Source organism: Platalea leucorodia (assembly GCF_965183815.1).
Source record: "Platalea leucorodia genome assembly, chromosome: 4".
NCBI classification, from domain to species: domain Eukaryota; kingdom Metazoa; phylum Chordata; class Aves; order Pelecaniformes; family Threskiornithidae; genus Platalea; species Platalea leucorodia.
Genome location: NC_138826.1, coordinates 43,896,324 through 43,916,002, shown reverse-complemented (window position 1 = coordinate 43,916,002; position 19,679 = coordinate 43,896,324). Strand labels below are relative to the sequence as shown.

General features: G+C 46.8%; 2 protein-coding genes across 5 annotated transcripts in view; one reads left to right on the top strand and one right to left on the bottom strand.

Annotated features, from left to right (window-relative positions):
- Positions 1–1,107: 1,107 nt before the first annotated feature.
- Positions 1,108–10,897, bottom strand: C3AR1 (complement C3a receptor 1). Its single transcript, XM_082310907.1, has 2 exons — positions 4,339–10,897; positions 1,108–2,496 (listed from the first exon to the last, which is right to left on the bottom strand). Exons 1-2 carry the CDS (start codon positions 4,458–4,460, stop codon positions 1,374–1,376), a joined length of 1,245 nt encoding a protein of 414 aa, XP_082167033.1. The 5' UTR covers positions 4,461–10,897; the 3' UTR covers positions 1,108–1,373.
- Positions 10,898–11,151: 254 nt separating this feature from the next.
- NECAP1 (NECAP endocytosis associated 1) overlaps positions 11,152–19,679 on the top strand; it is a 41,352-nt gene continuing 32,824 nt past the window's right edge. For 3 of the 4 annotated variants that reach the window (XR_014228086.1, XR_014228087.1, XR_014228088.1), the window contains exons 1-8: positions 11,152–11,360; positions 12,633–12,733; positions 12,884–12,988; positions 13,398–13,479; positions 13,871–13,979; positions 14,063–14,249; positions 15,853–15,946; positions 16,067–16,449. Coding sequence is in view for 1 of the 4 variants with exons in the window: in XM_082310908.1 (XP_082167034.1) it covers positions 11,263–11,360; positions 12,633–12,733; positions 12,884–12,988; positions 13,398–13,479; positions 13,871–13,979; positions 14,063–14,249; positions 15,853–15,946; positions 16,067–16,115 (825 nt within the window). In the remaining 3 variants the exon portion in view is untranslated. Of the gene's footprint in view, positions 11,361–12,632; positions 12,734–12,883; positions 12,989–13,397; positions 13,480–13,870; positions 13,980–14,062; positions 14,250–15,852; positions 15,947–16,066; positions 19,592–19,679 lie in introns of those variants that run through there. The other variant, XM_082310908.1, reaches the window with a different exon arrangement.

Sequence of the window (19,679 nt, the reverse complement as noted above, 5' to 3'; positions counted from 1 at the left end):
TCAGCGGCGCCTGTCCGGTGGGCTTGGTTCCCGCCTGCTTACCTTAGAAGCAGAATTTGGGTGTGGACATGGGTAAATTAACAGCCCACACCTATCTGTACTTTACGACTGAAGCTTTTTAGGATGTCGAGAGAAAGCTGAAAGTTCTCACAGCTGGCTGTTCTCAGGGCACTGAGATCAGGGAGTCTTTCAACTCGTGCTTGCCAGAAAGGCAAGGTGAAAACTATACCAATGCTTACTGGCTGTTTGTCATGCCATTTGTTGACCATACTCCTTTAAGGAAGGACTAACACAAAAAGCAGATTTCAAACCACTTCCTAGTAAACATACTTCGGCTTTTCAGGATAGGGAACATTCAAGCTTGGGAAACACCCCCAGCCAGCCCGACTGGATGGAATTTTTATCTTCCTCCACCAGAAAGACATGAGAAGCACATCTCTCTTGTAGAGAGCAGGACATGACTGTGCCGCAACAGGCTCGTTCGCCACCTTCTTGGGGTCAGACTAGAGGTTATCGCTTCTCAATTCCAAGGTTTTACCAAATGGCTGATAGTCCAGCAGCCACCTAATCTGGTTCATCAATGACAGCAGTTGCTCAAATTCTGCTCATGTGCCATCTTAAAATGCAGTAGGTCCATTTGGATTAATCTTGGAGTACTTCCTAAAAGGAAGATTTGGGACTCTGGTGGTGGAGGGAGTGTTAGGGAGACAGCGAGTGCATGCTAACAAACATAGCTACAGCATATGCATTAGACCAGTTACTACTGTACAATGATGTATTTGCTGGGACAAAGAAATGTCTTGGGCATCTACCAGGGCATGAAAGTCAGTTCAATGCAGCTGACTGGGGCAAGTGCTGTTCTCATGCACTGCGCTCATAAAATGTGGCACTACCCTCTAGGGAAATCTTCAGGAAAAAACCCTCAGACCCCAAGTGTAGTCAAAGGAGAGGAATGATGGGATGACAGATTCCAGGGAGAGACATCAAAGTTAGTTTCATCTGCAGTTTATCAGAGACAGGAGATGTAGAACACAGACACATGCAAATAACTCTAATGACATTCTCTTCTAGCAATTCAGAGGTTAGGTTACATGATCCCACCACAAATTGTTCTGCAAGCCTGCTTTCTTCTTTAAAGTACTCTGTGTCTCCTGCTTCACCAAAGTCTTCCCTCTTGGCACATCCAACTTCCCATCTCTCTCGAGCAGGATGTAAAGGGGGTTAGCTGTTCTGATCTGAATCGCCCCAGTGCCCCGTGTGTGGATCTGCAGATTAATCAAATGTGTAGGAGCAAAAAAAGCTGTTATGTGGAGAGCAATTGATGTGCAGGGCCACAGCTCGCTCTTTCTACAGTGGCGATAGGAAGTCCTGCATTACACTGTGCTGCTAATGTCCTTCTCCGTTGAAGTCTTGCTTCTGTCAAGGGAGTAAGGGGTCGAACGCGTCGGTTCCTCAGTAAAGGCACCTTCCAAGATTCCTTGCACCGATTGCCGTGCCTTTGCCCTGAAGTCTCGTCCCACAAAAACATAGAGCAGGGGGTTGATGCAGCTGTTGGCGTATGCAAATGCTGTAGAGAGGTGATCCCAGAGGACCAATGACTCCTTCAGTCCTGTCCCAAGAGTAGGTACAAGACTGAGAATCCCAACTACATGGTATGGAGCCCAGCAGATGAAGAATGCAGCTACCACAAGCACAATTGTTCGCAGCATCCTGTTGTGTGGCTTGTGAAACTGATTTGCACGCATTCGGAAAGCAATAAGGGCATAGCAAACTGCCATTATGCCAAAGGGGAGTACAAAGCCAAAGACAGCCCTAGTGATGTTTATTACCACTGAGGCAAGGGATACAGAATAATCATCAGTTTCATAGAAATTTCCCCACGAGTCATTACCATTGTAGGCTGAAGGTGAGTATGTTCCCAATAGCTCATTTACAGAATCATCCATATAATCTTCGTCATCTCCAAAATTGTACCCACACTCGGTTTTGCCATCATGAGTGCTAGTCTCACGGTAGTGAAAGACAGGACAAGAGAAAACGAAGGCCAGGATCCAAATGCCACTGCATATTAGTGATATAAATTTCACCGTTCGATGATTTTGACACCAGACAGGTTTCATCACAAGGAGGCACCGGTCAATGCTGATGCCCACGAGTAGAAAGACGCTAGCAAACATGGTGAAGATTATGACTGATGGAATGACTTTGCAGAGGAACCAACCATACGGCCAGTGTTCATGGAGGGCCAGGTGAACAACGGAAAATGGCAAGGACAAGCAGCACATGAAGTCAGCCACAGCAAGGTTTAGGAACCAGACAATGTTCACAGACCTTTTCATTTTCAGACCAGCTACCCAGATCACCAGTCCATTGCCTGGGATACCTGTGATGAAAATGACGATGAAGATAGCAATGGAGACAATGGATTCTGGTGGATAATATATAGCAGCCTGTTCATGTGAACTGCTATTACTCAGGAGTTGAGGCATTCTGTAGCTATAAAACAGAAAGCAAATTAGTAGGCAATTCACACCCTCCTCCCCAAATTCTTGTCGTTATCTGTACCGAAGCACCTCTGAGTCAGGTGACGGTACAGAGCTGTCAGGATACAAAGGCACCGGTCTATACCAGTTTGTGCTAAAGGCTTACTCATGTGACCATTAAACACCACCATCGTTCTCATGGTGGCTAAGCTACAAAAGCCCCACTATTCAAGCCGAGGGGTTGTATGCACTTAAGTTCTCCTACCTATCATCCGCTTTGATTTCAGCCTGTTCTTTTTAGTCTCCACGCTGAAGTGGAGCTCTCTATTCACATGCCTGCACTATCACCAGCTGTCTTTCCTGATCGATTTCCAGCTTTGTATACCATTCTCTTCTTCAGAAAGGTAAGTCAGCATTTTTCCCTTTAAAAGGAGTGCTTTCTTCTGGCATAACCAGTGAAATAGGTTTAGGTTGAGAAAGCAATGCTTGTCTAAATGAAATAACCCTGTTCCACTCTCTGGACATTATAAATAGAACAGACAGGACTGCAACTCTGTTTGCTATGGGGTATTTGTTAGGGCAGTCTCAGTCAGCACTTCCTTCTCCCTGCTTTTGTTCTGAGCTCTCTGCTGGTTCCTTAGAAAGCTAGTCTTGATGACAAGAAAGGCAAGAAATGAATGGCTTAAGAACAACAGACAGAGATTTAGTTGTAGAAAAAGAAACTAAAACACAGAGTAATAGCAGTAATGTTCTTGAGCCATTTTAGATACAAGAAAAGGTGTCTTATTGCAAGACACTGAAGCTGAGCCACAGAATACTTAAGTGACATTTTAAAACTATGAGAACAGTAGTGGAAAAACTTTAATTGCTCAATTATTCTTGGACTTAGATATTAGTAAATTTAGAAAGGAAAGTGAAGGAAATCTAGCAAAGTCAAGATAGAACTGAGAAAAAGAGCCTGGTCTTCATCCTCTAGGCATTAATATAATTGTTTATAAAATCCCTGCTAACTAAACCCTTGCTGAATCAATAAAGACAGTTGTGTTGCTGAAAGGTGCCTAACAGCATTACCAGAATGCAAGGAAACTGCTTAGGTACGAGCTGAAAACAGCCCGCAGAAGCAAATGAGGAGAATGAATAAGACAACCCAGACTGATTCTATTTTAACCTCTATTATGCCAGTACCTAAATGCCAGTCAGGGACTGTTACGTGCAGGACTAAATATCTATATTATTAAAAAAAATATATTCCAAATCATCAATCTCTTTCTTGCCTAACATATAGTCTAAATGTGGAGCAATGCGTAAGTGTTAGAACCGCTTCACCATGAAGAAATGGAGATAAACAGTTGTAACAAACACTGTAATTTACTGTAATTTACCAGTTTTTGGTAACAATTGCTAAGAGGCTTTTAGGTGAGGGTGATCTCCCAGGAAAGCTATGAAAGAAGTTACTGGAAGGCAGCTGGGCACTTAAAATCCTAACAAGCTTGTTCCATTTCTCGTGGTCTTGCTGATATATGCAGAAGCGACTTTTACAGCGACAACTGGAGAACAGTGCTGCAAGAGCTGAATCTTGCTGCCTCCCCATAGAGCTACAGAAGATGGTATGAAGAGGACAGGGAATCAAGGAATGCTGTAAAGACAGTAATACAGGTCCTACTCCAAGCAAACTCAGGGATGAATCAGTAAGAAGACACTGCCCACACCATGTTTTCAAGAGTGCTAAAAGGGCTGCTATGTGGTTTTGAAGACTGAAGGGGGAAGTGGAGGGGAGAAAGAGGTTTTCAGGAGTGAAGAATAAGAAATTGCAAGTTGAAGAGGAAAGCAGAATTCTGCAGCTTATTATACCTACCTGAGTGAAGCAGATCTTTTGGTGTGTGAGGGAGCAAGTACCATCAGTCCTGTCTCTGGAGTGACTGAAAAAAGAAACTCACATGACGTTTTAGGAACTGCCTTTTTCCTGTATGTGCACATGTGTGCGAAGTATTTCACCCTGACGGGAAAGCTTAGAAACACGCATATTTGAAGTTTTAGATATGATCTGCTAATAAAATAAACAGTCAAACCAAAAGAAGCTGTCTCAACACCATCAAAATAAAATAGTGCCCTGAGTCAAAGAATAATAGAAAGCAAGGGAATGATAGGCACAGACATATACTTTACTATAGTTTCCATAAGACAACTGAATCAGATGTCTTGCCTGTTGGCATAACACTGACCTTTGCTTGATGTAATTCATAATTCCAAACCCTGCCATGCCACCATCAGGTGTCTGATCTGTTGTCGTGTAGCCACTTCCATGTTTCATCAGATCAGCACATTCACCTAGCTAATCCCATTTCTGGGATTCTTAGCAATCCAGATCAGCTTCTGTCCCAGCCTGAGACAGCTTAGTTCACGAAATACAGAACATTGTAAGCAGCAAACCATAATTGGTCATGTCAAAGGGATTTTAATCTGATTTTTGACCTTTTGGGGTATTTACGGTCTTGTTGGCTTTTTTTTTTTTTAAAGAAGGAACTCGACCGATGAAAAGTTGGTAGTGGTTAACTGAAATGCTGATAGCACAAAATGTGGAAAGACTATAAAAAGAAAAGACATCTAGGGCAAGGCATTTCAAATGTGCAAGAACAGGGTTCCTGCTCACCCCTCCCAATTTGGGAAATCAAGACTGCTAGCAGAAATGACAAAGCCCAGACATAAAAGAATCAGCCTTGGTATTTTGGTTTTGGTCTGGAAAATGAACCAGGATGGAGCAGAGTTCTGCTCCTGAGCATGTCTCCCTGAAACACACGAATGCCGCCTCCAACACAAAAACCATGAAACCAGAAAGAGGAAGGCAGGCCAGGGCTGGGCTGTACCCCCAAAAATGGAAGGGCTGTCAGCAGCCTGCCAGGACAATTCCTCTAGCTGCATCTTATTTTCAGCTGCCATCTTTCCTGGGGGACTCCTCAGACCCAGGCAGAAAGTGTTGATAGGAGGGTACTGCTCCTGTTGGCCAAGGGATGTGCAGCCTTTTCACCACCCTATGACTCACTAGCTCCAGTCAAACCCTCCTTTGGAAGAAGGTCCTTCTCCCCAAGTTGGCCGGCTCTGATCGGTTAAAACCTCTCCCCTGCAGCCAACCTTGACAGAGCAAGCACTTCATCTTTAGACCAGCCAGCTCACCCTGGACAGTGATGAGATGATGTGGCACTTCTCTGTATAGGTTTCCAGAACCTTTTAAGCAGTTTGACTAGTGAAGCATTTTGCACTTCAGCTGTTGTGGTTTAACCCCAGCCAGCAACTAAGCATCGCACAGCCACTCGCTCACTCCCTCCTGGTGGGATGGGAGAGAGAATCGGAAGAGTAAAAGTGAGAAAACTTGTGGGTTGAGATAAAGACAGTTTAATAGGTAAAGCAAAAGCCGTGCACGCAAGCAAAGCAAAGCAAGGAATTCATTCACTGCTTCCCATGGGCAGGCAGGTGTTCAGCCATCTCCAGGAAAGCAGGGCTCCATCACACGTAACGGAAGACAAATGCTATCACACCGAACGTCCCCCCCCTTCCTTCTTCTTCCCCCAGCTTTATATGCTGGGCATGACGCCATATGGTATGGCATAGCCCCTTGGCCAGTCTGGGTCAGCTGTCCTGGCTGTGCTCCCTCCCAGCTTCTTGTGCCCCGGGCAGAGCACGGGAAGCTGAAAAGTCCTTGACCAATGTGAGCGCCACTTAGCAACAACTAAAACATCAGTGTGTTATCGGCATTATTCTCATACTAAATCCAAACCACAGCGCTATCCCAGCTACTAAGAAGAAAATGAACTCCATCCCAGCTGAAACCAGGACACAGCATAAAGGGCCTAATGATGTAGACGCTCAAAAGAGATGGTGCAAGGAGGAAAAAAGACATTTTGTTACTTTCATAAAATGGTTACTTAGATCAGACCAGACTTTTGACTTGCAGCTTTGATGGTAATCCCAAATCACCACACTGCACTCTTGTCTTCTGGATCTCTCCCTTCCCCTCCTGATAAACAGACTGAGTTAGCTTAGATAGATAGGCTCTAATTCACAGAATCGCTGAATAGCTGAAGTTGGAAGACCGCCTGGAGACTGCCTAGCCCAGCCCCGCTGCTCAAAGCAGGGTTAGCTGGAGAAGATTGCCCAGGACTGTGCCCAGTCGGGTTTGAGTATCTCCACAGAAGGAGACTCCACAAACTCTCCGGGCAACCTGTTCCAGTGTTCAACCACCCTCACAGTAAAAAAATGTTTTATTGTGTTCAGATGGACCTTCTGTGTTTCAGTGTGTGCCCGTTGCCTCTTGTCCTGTCACCAGGCACCACTGAGAAGAGTCTGGCTCCATTGCCATTAAATGGGACTTAGTTCTTCTGATCACCACCCTCTGAGCCCAGCAGTTCAGCCACTATTCAATCCGCCTCACTGTCCACTTATCCAGCCCATACTCCATCAGCTTGTCTACGAGGATGTTCATGTTGAAGTTTATCTTGATGTATAGACTCAACTGGCCACCACAACAAGTTGGCTAAAACCTTAATGCAAGTTGCCATTTATACTGCCCTTTCAGGTTTGTTATTACAAAACTGCACCAGTCTATCAGTTACTAAATAGTTACACCCATATACAATTCTAAAAATGTGATCAATATATTTAGAAAAGCCTCCCTCCTGCAAGAGTATGCAGGTTGTCTCCAAAACACTTCGGCAAGAACTGAGAATTCCACCTGTATTTCATATTTCTACTACTTCTGCAGCTCTACAAAGCTTTGCAGCCCCTCTCAGATCTCCCATTCGTTTCTCTGCAGGTGGAGTGACTAGCTAGCTATGATCTCTCACAGACCCTGAATGTTCCCTGTGTTTATGGCAAACCCATCTTCCTAAAAAAAACCTGTCCAAAAGTCTCCCTATAAAGCTTAGCCACAACTAGCACAACTGTTTCTCTAGAAAGCATACTGCAGTGGTCTGGTGGCCGGTCTTCCCTATGCACTTGTTTTCATCGTCACAACTGTGCACGTAGTTTCATAGGGACTCTCCAGTGACATCAAGTATCTGCAGGGTTGCCCTGCACTGGTTTTCCTCAGACTCTCCTCTTTTGAAAATCCACTGAATGACCCCAAGGCATTTTTGTACATTGCTGAGCAAGCTCAGGTAAGCACAAGCTTTGGACACCAAGCAGGGAACAAAGCTTGGCAAAACTCATACATACATAGATTATACATAGTTAAAAAGTAGCTCTTCGCAATAACAGGTTCTCAGTACTGGGTGAGTGTTCAGGTCAGATGTTTTGCCAGGGCATTTTCAGTGAAGGAAGCACCATTTGAAATAGTATTTGGACCGTTTTGTAAAAATGCTCATCTTGGGATTAACCTTTAAGTCACCTAATGACTTGTTTTGTGAGACTGGTTTCCCCTGTACCTTCTGCACAGAGAAGGAAAATTCCAAATGTTGGGTCCCTCCATTAAGTACATTCCTGAACAACACCCTATTTTTTTTTCTTAAATAACCAAAGCAAAAAGCAAAGCAAAAGCCCAAGTGATCCTTCTGCATGGTTTATTATCAGCCTACCTATGGATTGGCATGAACTGTGCATTTTACCGTACTTGCGTAGGCCTTTTTATTTGCACACCTCATATGACTGAACATTGTGGCGTTCCATCCAAGATTTCTGCTATTGCTCAGTTTTCATTCATTGAAGATTTCTGTGTGGGAAGAATATGGATCCTCCATTGCTTTCATAGTCTGATTTTAAATATGTTCTCCTTCAATATTTCAACCTTGCTGCTTAATCCTTTTAAAAAAAAATTTTAAAAATGTTAGCTGTTATTGGCAGTGCTTTGTATTTTCATCATCCAGAGACGCTTGTTTGAAAAAGACAGAAGAATGTTATGTTCTCTGCTGGTTAAGTCTCAATGGAATTGAATGCGAGATGTATTCCTGATGTCCTGGTGCTGCTTGTGCATCTTTCCTCACATGCCTTATAAAAGCTGGCCCTTTGCCACTCTCTCGTCCGAGATGTTCTCCTTCTAGAAGAACTGTAGGAGGATTGTGGCACGCTGAATGACAGCACAATAAAGACACAGGCAAAATTTAATATTGCTAGTTGTGAATTATTGAATTTGGAAAAGCAACCATAACTATACAGAGTGAGGTACTCCAGATAAGTTATTACCATTCAAAGAAAAAAATTACTAGTCACTGCAGGAAGTTCTATGAAAAATCATGTCAACACGCACTAACACAAAGTATTCAGTTGCTTCTTGAATACTGAATGCTGTGATGGTCCTTGATCTTAAAAACCATTATAGAATCAGAAATGATACAGAAAGTGATGCCTGGACAGCCATGGCTCAGAATGGCGGCTTCTGGTGGACAAGCTAAATAGACGAGAATGCTTCACCTTGGGAAAGGGACATCTATGGCAGTATGAGAGACACATGGAGAAGGTGACACATGAATTCTTATAAGAACTAGGAGGTATCAAATGAAATGATCAGGTAGAAGTTTGAAAACAAAAAATCACACTTCTCCATATTGCACAATTAGATTCCTGGCTCTGGCGATGACATGGGTAATCAAAAGTATAAATAAGTTTAAAAAAAGCAATTAGATGAATGCATAGAAGGAAGGTCGATAAAACATTGCTAACAAATGCACACCAAACCCCTAGCCCACAAAGTCCTTACACTACAGATTACTAGGCTAGTATACTAGGAAAGTGTAATTCTGTACTGTTTTATAGGCTTTCTTCAAGCAGCTCTGTTCTTCTCCAAGGTTTGCCTCTCATTCATTTACCTCTTTGCCTTAACTCTGGCAGCCTAGCAAGCAATGTACCACTGGCATACTGCAAGCAGGGAGGCAGAGCCTTCTCTTACACCGTGGCCCATATCTGCATTAAGTATCGGTGCCATGTATTCCTACTAGCTCTTGTGCAGGCTGCATGAAAGGGTTCAAATCTCTCTTCCCAAGCAGGTATCTGTCCGCTCCAGCGTGCAGCCTGGCAGGGCACCCACGCAGCAGAGTGTGGGCCTCTGCTCCCTGGGGCATCAAGATCTGCCACAAAGCAGAGTGTGTCAGCCCTTCCCTCCCGCTGCAGGGAGGCAGAGCAAGCTGGCAGAGGGGAAGGGGAAAAGGAAGCTGCACATTTATGTCATTCCGTATCTGATCAGGTACTTAGCTCACACCAGTCACACGTCCTTCCTGTGTATCAGCTCATACAGCTGTCAGCATAATTTCTGCGGAAAGCTAGGCCAGTTACATTTAGATACGCTAGTTAAATTACAAGTATCCTACTTTGTTAGTCTTAATAACCCAAGACTATTCCTGTCCTTGGCTTCAAAATAACTTCACTCATCAGGTCTATGGAATCAGCAGCACAGACCCCCTTTCTTTGTTTTAAAGTTTTTCTGCACCGGGCACTGTCAGAGATAGAACGCTGGGCTGGTTGGACTTGTGACCTGGCAGAAGGACAGCTTGTTTGACTGCTATGATTGAGGTTCGTTACCATCCTGTTCCACTTATCTTTGGAAACAGCAAGAAACAAATCTCCAGATACCGTTTCAGCTCTCACTGCATTAACTAACAGTATTCCACACCGGAAATAAATAATTCCTCAAATTTCGTGCTGTTTCATTCACTTTCTGCTTTACCCTCAGCAAAAAACTGTGCTCGCTCGGTCTTCCATGGACAGCTTAAATTACTTCCTAGAACAATTAGCTCACGCTATGCCCACCCCTGGCTCTGTGGATATGTAACTCTGTAGCTTACACCTTTTCTTCCAGTTTTCAGAGTAAACATGTAGTATTTTCAGAGACTCAGTCACAGGCTACTGCATAGCAGTACACTTCAACACCAGTCTTCACTGGGAAGTCACCGACTATTACAAAAGTAGCAGTTTAAATGCTACTAGTCTTTATCTTATCATATTTGATAAATAAACAAGTGTCTGTACACTTATCTTGGCCACATTTCTAGGAAGTCACCCTCCTGAAATTAACCTTTACGTAGCAGGCATTTTCGCCACTTCTAGCTGCAAAACTTGTAATGGTTTGCGCTGTGTTTTCTCTTTGGTTTGCTGTTTTACCAAAGGCCTCCTGCTCCCAGCACCACAGGCCACACGAAAACCCACTTCCCCTTAAAACCCAAGCTTTGACCCAAGGCTGCAGGAAAGCACAAGCACAAGGCAGAAGAGAAGCGCGCCAGCCGGCTGCCGAGGGCAGGCAGGCACCCACAGCCCCCTCACAGACTCCTGTGGCAGCACAGGAGTGGGCTCTCAGCCCCACGCTTCGGCACAGCCCAGCCCTGCCTTCCCAGCCTTTTGCTCGGTGCCACCGTGGTCTGGAGCCTCGGCGTAGCGGGCTGGCGGGAGGCCGGCAGCTCAGGGCCTCCTCAGCACCCCGGGCGCTGGCCCGCCGGGCGCTAGCCCGCCCTGCGCTGCCCGCTGCCGCCATGGCTGCGCCCGGGTCCAGCATCATCAGCCCGAACCAAACATGGCCGCGCCAGGCCCCGTGGGTGGGGGGGACGACTGCCAGGGTTCAAGATGGCGCCGGCTCCCGCTGCTGTGTCAGAACCGGCTCCAAGAGGGCCGCCTCCCCGCCCCCGCGCTTTGCTGCCAGGATCCAAGATGCCTTCCTCCACGCCTTCAACGTGCCTTGCTTCTCGCACGGCCGCCCCAGCGCCCCTAGGCGGTGTCTGCCCTCATCAAAGATGGCGGTCGGAAGCGCCCCCGGTTCTTAGGCTCCCTCTCTCTCTCGCCCGGTTGTTCGGGGTTCGCGGCTGAGATGGCGGCGCCTGAGATGGAGTACGAGTCCGTCCTCTGCGTGAAGCCCGATGTCAACGTCTACCGCATCCCGCCGCGCACCTCCAACCGCGGGTACAGGTGAGGGAACGTGCGGCGCCCGCGACCGCTCTGGCTTGGCGCGGCCCGCAGCTCCCGGCTGCCCTGCCCGCCCTGCGGCCGCAGCCCCAGCCCCGCGGGCCGGGCGGGCAGGGCAGCCAGCGGCCGGGGCCCTCGCCCCGGGCGGGGCCTTGGGGGACCGCGGCCTGTGGCTGCAAGCAGGTCAGGCCTGTTCTCTGAGGCCTTAGCCCCCGCCGCTGCAGCGCTGGGGATGTGCCGGCTTGCGTCGCCTCTCGTGGGTGGTCTGTGCCTGAAAGCGGGAGCCTTGCCTGCGCAGGGGGTGAGAACGCCTGAGCAGCTTGCGCTGCCAGGCAGAGCCGACCTCCGCTCCCAGTTTGCCCAGTTTGCGAGTCCGATGTGGTATAGCGGCATGTTGGGTTTGGCCTGTTGGCTCTCGCAGGAGCGGGGAGGAAGCCAGAAGGAGTTCAGCGTGATTCTTAAGAAGAGATTGCAGGACCAGGAGTTAGAAATGCCTTCGCTCTCTTTAGCCGAAACCAGCGGAGCATGAGTTTGTAAGCTGTGCCCACAGACTTTCAGAGGAAATGGGTTTGTGCTCTGAAGCGCTGACGGGTGTTGGTGGTACTCGCTGAACTTGGCAAACTGTCGCCGCTGTGGATGCTGCGCCTGGCCGCAGGTGTTTTGCTTCCAGTTGTAGGATCCTGTAGGTTGGGGTTTGTTTTCTCTCACTTTTTTTTTTCTTTTCTTTTCTTGTTTCCCTTCACAACAGTCTGTAGCAAAGAGTTTAATGGACTAGTCAAGATGGCTGTGTGTGTGATGTTTTACCTAGTGCAAGCTAGCTGGATCTAGGTTCAGAGGTACTTGATATTATTTTACATCAACAGGGTAGAATAATGGAGTGGCTTTTCAGCATGCTATGAATTAATTTTTAATTATTTTTAATTAATTTTTCCTGATGCTCGCAAGTCACTTATTAGTCACTTCTGGGTTTACTGTTCCAAGTGAGTTTCCAGGTTTCGATCTCCTCTCTTCTGCAAGCTGATAAAGGTAAAGACAGAGTTGATGTTCTCTGGACTGTATCTATTCCCTATACCCTGAGGAGAGGGTCAATCAGAGCTATGTGTGTCAACTGGCAGCAATGGAGAGGAGCTGAGACATCATATATTGTTTGGGGAGAGAAGTGGAATAAGGCAGCTGCAGGTGTTGATGGTTTGGGAGCAGAGACTTTTGCTGAGATGGTTGGGCAGAAGTGGAGGGGTTGATGTATGGTCAGTGAACAGTTGCTTTTCATTTCAGGGCATCTGACTGGAAACTGGATCATCCGGACTGGACAGGGCGGCTTCGTGTCACCTCCAAAGGCAAAACTGCATACATAAAACTGGAGGATAAGGTTTCAGGTAAGGGAAAGGCTGTGACTTGGCAAGACTGCAATGATGATTGCTGCTTATGAGCCTGTGCTTCTAGGCCTGCTCAGAGCTGTGCATGGCAGCCCTGGCCATGCTTTAGCAAGAGGTTGCTCTCCTTAACACCCGATTCGTTGTCTGCAGGAGAACTCTTCGCCCAGGCTCCTATAGATCAATACCCTGGCATTGCAGTAGAGACAGTGACAGATTCCAGCCGCTATTTTGTCATTCGAATTCAGGATGGGACTGGTGAGTTGAGAGGTCATGTATGTGCCAAGTGGTAGGGGTGGAGTACACTTAGCCTGGTGGAGCTGGGTGTATGCCAGGTGGATTGAAATGGTGTTGGGAGTGCTGAAAAGGCTGGGTAGTGTACCTGGAGGGGTAGGAAGGCAAGATTAACAGAGGAGGGTTCTCTACATTGTACAGAGTCCAGGGGCTGGGAAGGAACATTCAGTTTCTGAGAGTGCCGCATGGGAAGAAGGGTACATCCTGAAGGCTAGGAACAGTTAACTGCTGTAAGCTGCTGCTGTCCAGCTCCAAGTGTGTTAGAGGGAGGTTGCACAGAGTGGTTTAGGAGAAGCAGAAGGATTTTGGAGTGAATGAACAGAAGGGCCCATTTGCAGGGCACCTCCAATGACTCCTCCTGTCTCCTTGCTAGGACGAAGTGCTTTTATAGGCATTGGCTTCACGGATCGTGGTGATGCCTTTGACTTCAACGTCTCTTTGCAGGATCACTTCAAGTGAGTTGTGCTTTTCTGGAATGCCATTTTTCCTCTGGCCTGTAGAACGTGGCGGGTGGTGGTGCGTGTTCGTTTAGCGCAGAATTCCTTGGGATGGTCATGAAGCCCTAATCTGGCTCCATCAGGGACACTTGAGTGTGCTGCCAACTGCCATGCGAGCTGAGATCTGCAGGGTCAGATCTGTAAGTCTTAAGCTTAGGTCCTGTGATGCTACAGGTGCAGTGTTAGTCTCCTGGGTTTGTGGTGGTCCCAGGTTTTTGCTGTACTACACGGGGAGTAGGGAGGTAGCTGGTTTGTCAAGGCAAGGTGGTGGGGAGAGGAACCATGCATTTTTTCTGAAACCCTGTTCTCCTTTGCCACAAGGTCTTATGTCTTCCTCTCTTCTTTTTAGGTGGGTGAAGCAGGAGACTGAGATCTCCAAGGAGTCCCAGGAAGCTGACACACGTCCCAAATTAGACTTAGGGTTTAAGGAAGGGCAGACCATCAAACTGAACATTGGGGTAAGCATCCCAGTTTATCCTGCTTCTTTCTCTGGGTATGCCAATGGAGACTTATTCCTCACTTGTCCTTTCTTTTTATACAGAACATGACAACAAAGAAAGGAGGAGCAGCCAAGCCCCGCGTGTCTGGATCAGGGGGCCTAAGCCTGCTGCCACCCCCACCAGGAGGCAAAATTGCAGTCCCTCCTATACCTCCCCCTTCTTCCACAGCCATTGCCAACCATGTCACACCACCACCTGTGCTGAAATCCAGTAACATGAGCAGTGCAGGTAAACATTAGCATAGAGCGAACAGTCTGTCAGACACTAGTAGGTGCATAGAGAGGACTGAGGCCTGCTTCAGGGAACCAGTGTTCAATCTAGTGCCAACAGTGCCCTGTGAGACATGATGTGTCCTGGGGGCTTTGATCTCTCTGACCTGAGGATCTCCATGCTTGTTTAATAATACCTGCTTGCTCTCCTTGCAAGGAGGACAGCGTTGTAGTTCCTGTCCTTGCAAAAGGAGAAACCAAGTGACTTGGTCAAAATGACCTAGGGGACAAGGGGTGGGTATGAAATTTAAATGGTTGGATTTTTCTGAACTTGTATGTGCTTTAAGGGCACTGGCAGAGCTGTGTAGGGTGTTCCAAAAAGTACTGCACAGTCAGTTGCTTTCTGCAGAAAAATATAGATAGACTTGTGGTTGTTGAAAGATGCAGAAAAAGCACTTCTTGAGTGGCTTTGAATAGGGAGAGAGGAATCTTTAGTATGAGCAGCAAAAAGAGGTGCAAAGTATAGTGGGATTGTGGGTATAGTGGGTTATTTTAAAAATATGTATATAATTTTATAAAATAGATATGTTTAACTTCCTACATATATATATATATATATATATATGTAGGAAGTTCAACAAGGCCAAGTTGAAGGTCCTGCATCTGCGGTGGGGCAATCACCAGTATCAGTACAGATTGGGGGATGAATGGATTGAGAGCAGCCCTGCAGACAAGGACTGAGGGATACTGGTGGATGAAAAATTGGGTATGAGCCAGCAATGTGCGCTTGCAGCCCAGAAAGCCAGTTGTATCCTGGGCTGCACAAAATAAGTGTGGCCAGCAGGTCGAGGGAGGTGATTCTGCCCCTCTGCTCTGCTCTGGTGAGACCCCACCTGGAGTGCTGCGTCCAGCTCTGGGGTCCTCAGCACAGGAAGGACATGGACCTCTTCAAGCAGGTCCAGAGGAGGGCCACAAAAATGATCAGAGGGATGGAACGCCTCTGCTATGAAGAAAGGCTGAGAGAATTGGTGTTCTTCAGCTTGGACAAGAGAAGGCTCTGGGGAGCCCTTATTGCAGCCTTTCAAGATATAAAGGGGGCTTGTAAGCAAGATGGAGAAAGACTTTTTACCAGGGCCTGTAGTGAATAGGACAAGGGGCAATGGTTTTAAACTGAAAGAGGGTAGATTTACATTGTATATAAGGAAGAAATCTTTTATAATGAGGGTGGTGAGACAAATCAGTGCGTGATTTGTACTGTTAACAGTTGCCAAGCAGGCACCACCTGATCATTGCTGAGCTTGGGCTGAGTCTGAGCCTTATTTCTGCTGGGAGAGGTAATATGTCACAAATCTGCCAATTGGTGTGCTAGGTGGAGACTGAATAGTTCTTGAAGATGACGCACCCCTGTGGTAGGAGCTGGAGGCTCCATGCACATTCAGCAAGAGGAGCTGCTGTTATAACAAAATTCTTAAAAAGTTTTAATTCCTTCTTCTGATGGGAGAGCTGGAGTCACTTCAAAGATTCTCTGCCCCTGCATCCAGCAGTTTGTGTAAGATGACAGTTTAAATGCCTGTGGGGTTTTCTTCTTGATTAGCTTGATTTTTTTCTTTTTCCTGCCTTAGATATTCTATTAGACTTAGATGCTCCTGCATCTGCATCCACGGCACCAGCATCAGCTACCACAGACCTCTGGGGAGACTTCAGCACCGCATCAAGGTAAACTGTGGTGAAGGGAACTGCACACAAGAAATGTAGTGTCCTGATGGGCACTGGAAGAGCCATAAGTTAAGAAGTCTTATTAGATCTGCTCCTTTGATTGTCCTTTCTTTATTTCAGTGCTGTTCCCAATCAGGCTCCTCAGCAGTCCAACTGGGTCCAGTTCTGAACAGTCAAAGCAGTGGAATGGGACAAACTGATGACCAAGAGGCTCTAGAGGCACCAAATGGGATCAGAGGGGGCACAAACCTCTCTAGTCTTCAATCAAAAACAAATCGGGACAATCCTTCCTTTTTAAACCAGATCTTCACTTCAGTCAAAACTTACTATTTTTGATCCCACAGTGAAACCACTGAACCTAAAGAGAACATACTGACTCCTCATAACGTGGGCAAGGAGGAGAGAGGTAGCCTCATCTCTTCCACCCACTTGGCCATTACATGGTACATCCTAGCTCTTTTCCCCCATCTTTCCATACAGGGAAAGCAAGAATCCTGAAGAAGGTGGGTACAGGAGGAGGCTGGGTAGGTGCTTCTGGGTTCCTTGTTCTTTAAATTTTGTCTGGTTAGACTGTTGCTTTTTGTGGCTGCTTTCAGTGGTGGCTCAAGTCTCTGCAGCTTGGCCTGCAGTGCTGAGGGGCAGCTGCATTTGGCTGCAGCTTGTAAATGGAAGCTGTAAGGAGATAGGTCTTGTCCCAACACAAAACCCTCTTTGATAAATTACGTCTGCGGTGAGGAGTGAACCTCCCCGTGCACACACTACTCTTCTCTTTGGTACAGTTCTTGATAGTGCTGGATGTTCCTGTGCTCTTGCGAGAGGAGTCATGCAAGTCCTTGAGTAGACCTGCTGCCATTGTGCTGTAGCTCCAGATGGGCACCCCATCTCGAGGCTCCTTGTTTGGCTTGCAGGTTCACTGGAGGAACTTCTCTCATTTTCACTCCTTTCTCCCTCCCGCCCCATGCAAAGGCCTCATTGTCATTGAGCTGTTTTAACTGGAAATAGCTTTAAAAAAAAAAAAAAAACCCTGTTTTAATAATTTGGTAGTTACTTGCACTAGATGACAACCAGGTAATCACACCACTCAGCATTTCGTGTTCCTGCATCACTATCCTGAGCCCTGGCCTTGTGATGTGACTTGGCACTGTGTTACAAGTATTGCATATCCACGCCACAGCAAGAACTGTGGCGGGACAGTGCATTATTCTCTGGTGAAGGGACAATCTCCTTCCCCTTTTCAGCTCACACTTATCATTTGGGCAAGAAATGTATAGTAGGCCCAATCTTGAGAACTGTGGCAGTGAAATTCTCCCACTTGCGTTCCCTCTTGCGGCTTTTCTTCTGAGGCTAACTTTCTAGGGTTGTGAGCTGGTTTTCGTAACTTGGATATTTTTTTATTTTTAATGTGCCCCAAATGCCCTCTATTTCTTGTGTGGTTTAGGGGGTTAGAAAGAGGTAGAAGGCCCTTGCTCTGTGCTGTTCTCTTTGAGAGAGTTTCCTAAGGCCCTTTGATCTGGACACTATTCTATCTTCAGCAGCTATGGATGTGAGTTGGGGTGTAAGTCTGCCGATAACTCTGGGCAAAGCCCGCGGGCAGGCTGGAAACCTCACAGTGCTAGCCACCCTCCATGCTAGCTGATAAGCCAAAACACTAGCTGGGAAGGTGGTCTCCGTGACTCTTCTACAGCTGTACCCAGTTACCAGAACACTAGGGTTTTGGTACTTCACTGGAAGGCTTCCTCCTGTTTTGAACACTCAGCCAGCAGCAACACTTTAGTAACTGGGATATACCCTCTGCTAGCACACCTGTGCAAGTCAGTTTTTCCCTTTGGGCAAAGATTTCCTGGTGAGGTTTTTAAAAGAGAGTAGTTAGCTGTATGCACCTTGTACTTACAAAGGTCTCTTGTCCTTTTTGTCTTCTTACTACACTGAGGGCATTTTGGAGACAAAGTTTCACTTAGACCATCCTTCTGGGAAGCAAAATTATTGAAAATAGCTCTAAAGCTGCTGCAGTTCCACTTGTGGAAGCAGGGACCAGACTGCTCTTGGATGTATTTTAAGTAGTCATTTAATCCTGATCCCCTGGCTCCCGTGGTGTTCCCCCTGCTGCCCCTCCCCTGCCTTCACAGTCACTCCTGCAGTCTCATTGTACTTAAACTCCTTGCCTCCTCTGAATTTGTGGGTGGCTGTAATCTGCTAGCGAAGTCATGGACTCTGCTGGTTGGCTTTTTGTTTTCTTTTTCTTTTTTTGCTCAAATCATTGTGAGGTCCTGTCATTTCAACTATGTATCAGTTCCCCAAACCAAGGAAGTTCATGGCACCAATTAACAACTAACTAGGAGCCTCTTCTGTATTGTCTTAGTATTCTGGAGATAATATATTATGTATTTGAAAAGCTGAAGAAGCAAAAATTAAAGATATATGTATATAAAGCATAAGATGTACTGGTGCAAATGGTAATTAAACAAGTAATATTGGGGAAAAGGATGTTGTGAGTCTTCTAAGTTGTTGAATTGTTGTTGCTTTGGAAGCCCTGCAGATTGAAGGTCTTTATGTCTCCAGCAAGATCCTAGTAGCCTACTTATCCTTCTGCAAGTGCGTTATGGCCTGCAGACAGGATAAGAGCAACTTCAGGAGTGAACGGGTTCACGCTCTGTCTGGGCAAAGAAGTAGGAGCATGGAAGAAGGACACAAAAATGACCTATGGCTGTTCCAAATGGGGTAAAAAAAACAACCCCAAACAAACAACACGGAAACAGGCCTAACTGTAGGGGTGTGTGTGGTGCTTGATAAGAATGTGGATAAAACTAGCAAGTGAGAAAACTTAGTTGCCCTGCCATTTCAGACGTTGGAGGCTTCTACACCCTGCAGATGTTTTCAGAATTGATTCTTGCCGTGCTTGTAAATGTGAATGCAGTCTCTCTCCTGACTGCAGAGATGAGCAAGGTGAGCTGAGTGGGCCCTTTGTCAGGGAGCAGGAAGGGCAGGCTGCTCTGAAAGGAAGAGCAAGCTGGAAGCTGAGTCACAGCAAGGCAGGCAGGGGCAGCGGCCTCGCCGACAAAGGAACAGTCCCACAGTACCTGAGCAGGAAGATCAGAGCAGGTCAGGATGAGGATTTAGATCAGCAGGGTACGTGGCCGGGCATGGGCATGGCTGCACTAGCTCAGGTAGGGATCAAGGGTGAGAATGAAGTATTCTATAAACAGCTGAGAAAAGTCTCATGATCGCTAGCCCTTGTTCTCATGGGGGACTTCAGCTTACCAGATGCCTGCTGGAAATACAATGCAGCAGAGAGGAAACAGCCTAGGAGGTTCCTGGAGCGTATGGAAGATAACTTCCTGACACAGCTGGTGAGGGAGCCAAGTAGGGCAGGCGCCCGCTGGACCTCTTGTTTGCAACAGAGAAGGCCTGGTGGGTGATGTGACAGTTGGAGGCCATCTTGGGCATGGCGATCCTGAAATGATAGTTTTCGATTCTTGGAGAAGTGAGGAGGAGGGTCAGCAGAACTGCTGCCTTGGACTTTTGGAGGGCAGACTTTGACCTGTTTAGGAGCCTGGTTGACAGAGTCCCTTGGGAGGCAGTCCTGAAGGGCAAAGGAGGCCAGGAAGGCTGGACATCCTTCAAGAAGGAAATCTTAAAGGTGCAGGAGCAGGCTGTCCCCATGTGCCGAAAGAAGAGCCAGCAGGGAAGAAGACCGGCCTGGCTGAACAGAGAGCTTTGGCTGGAACTCCGGAAA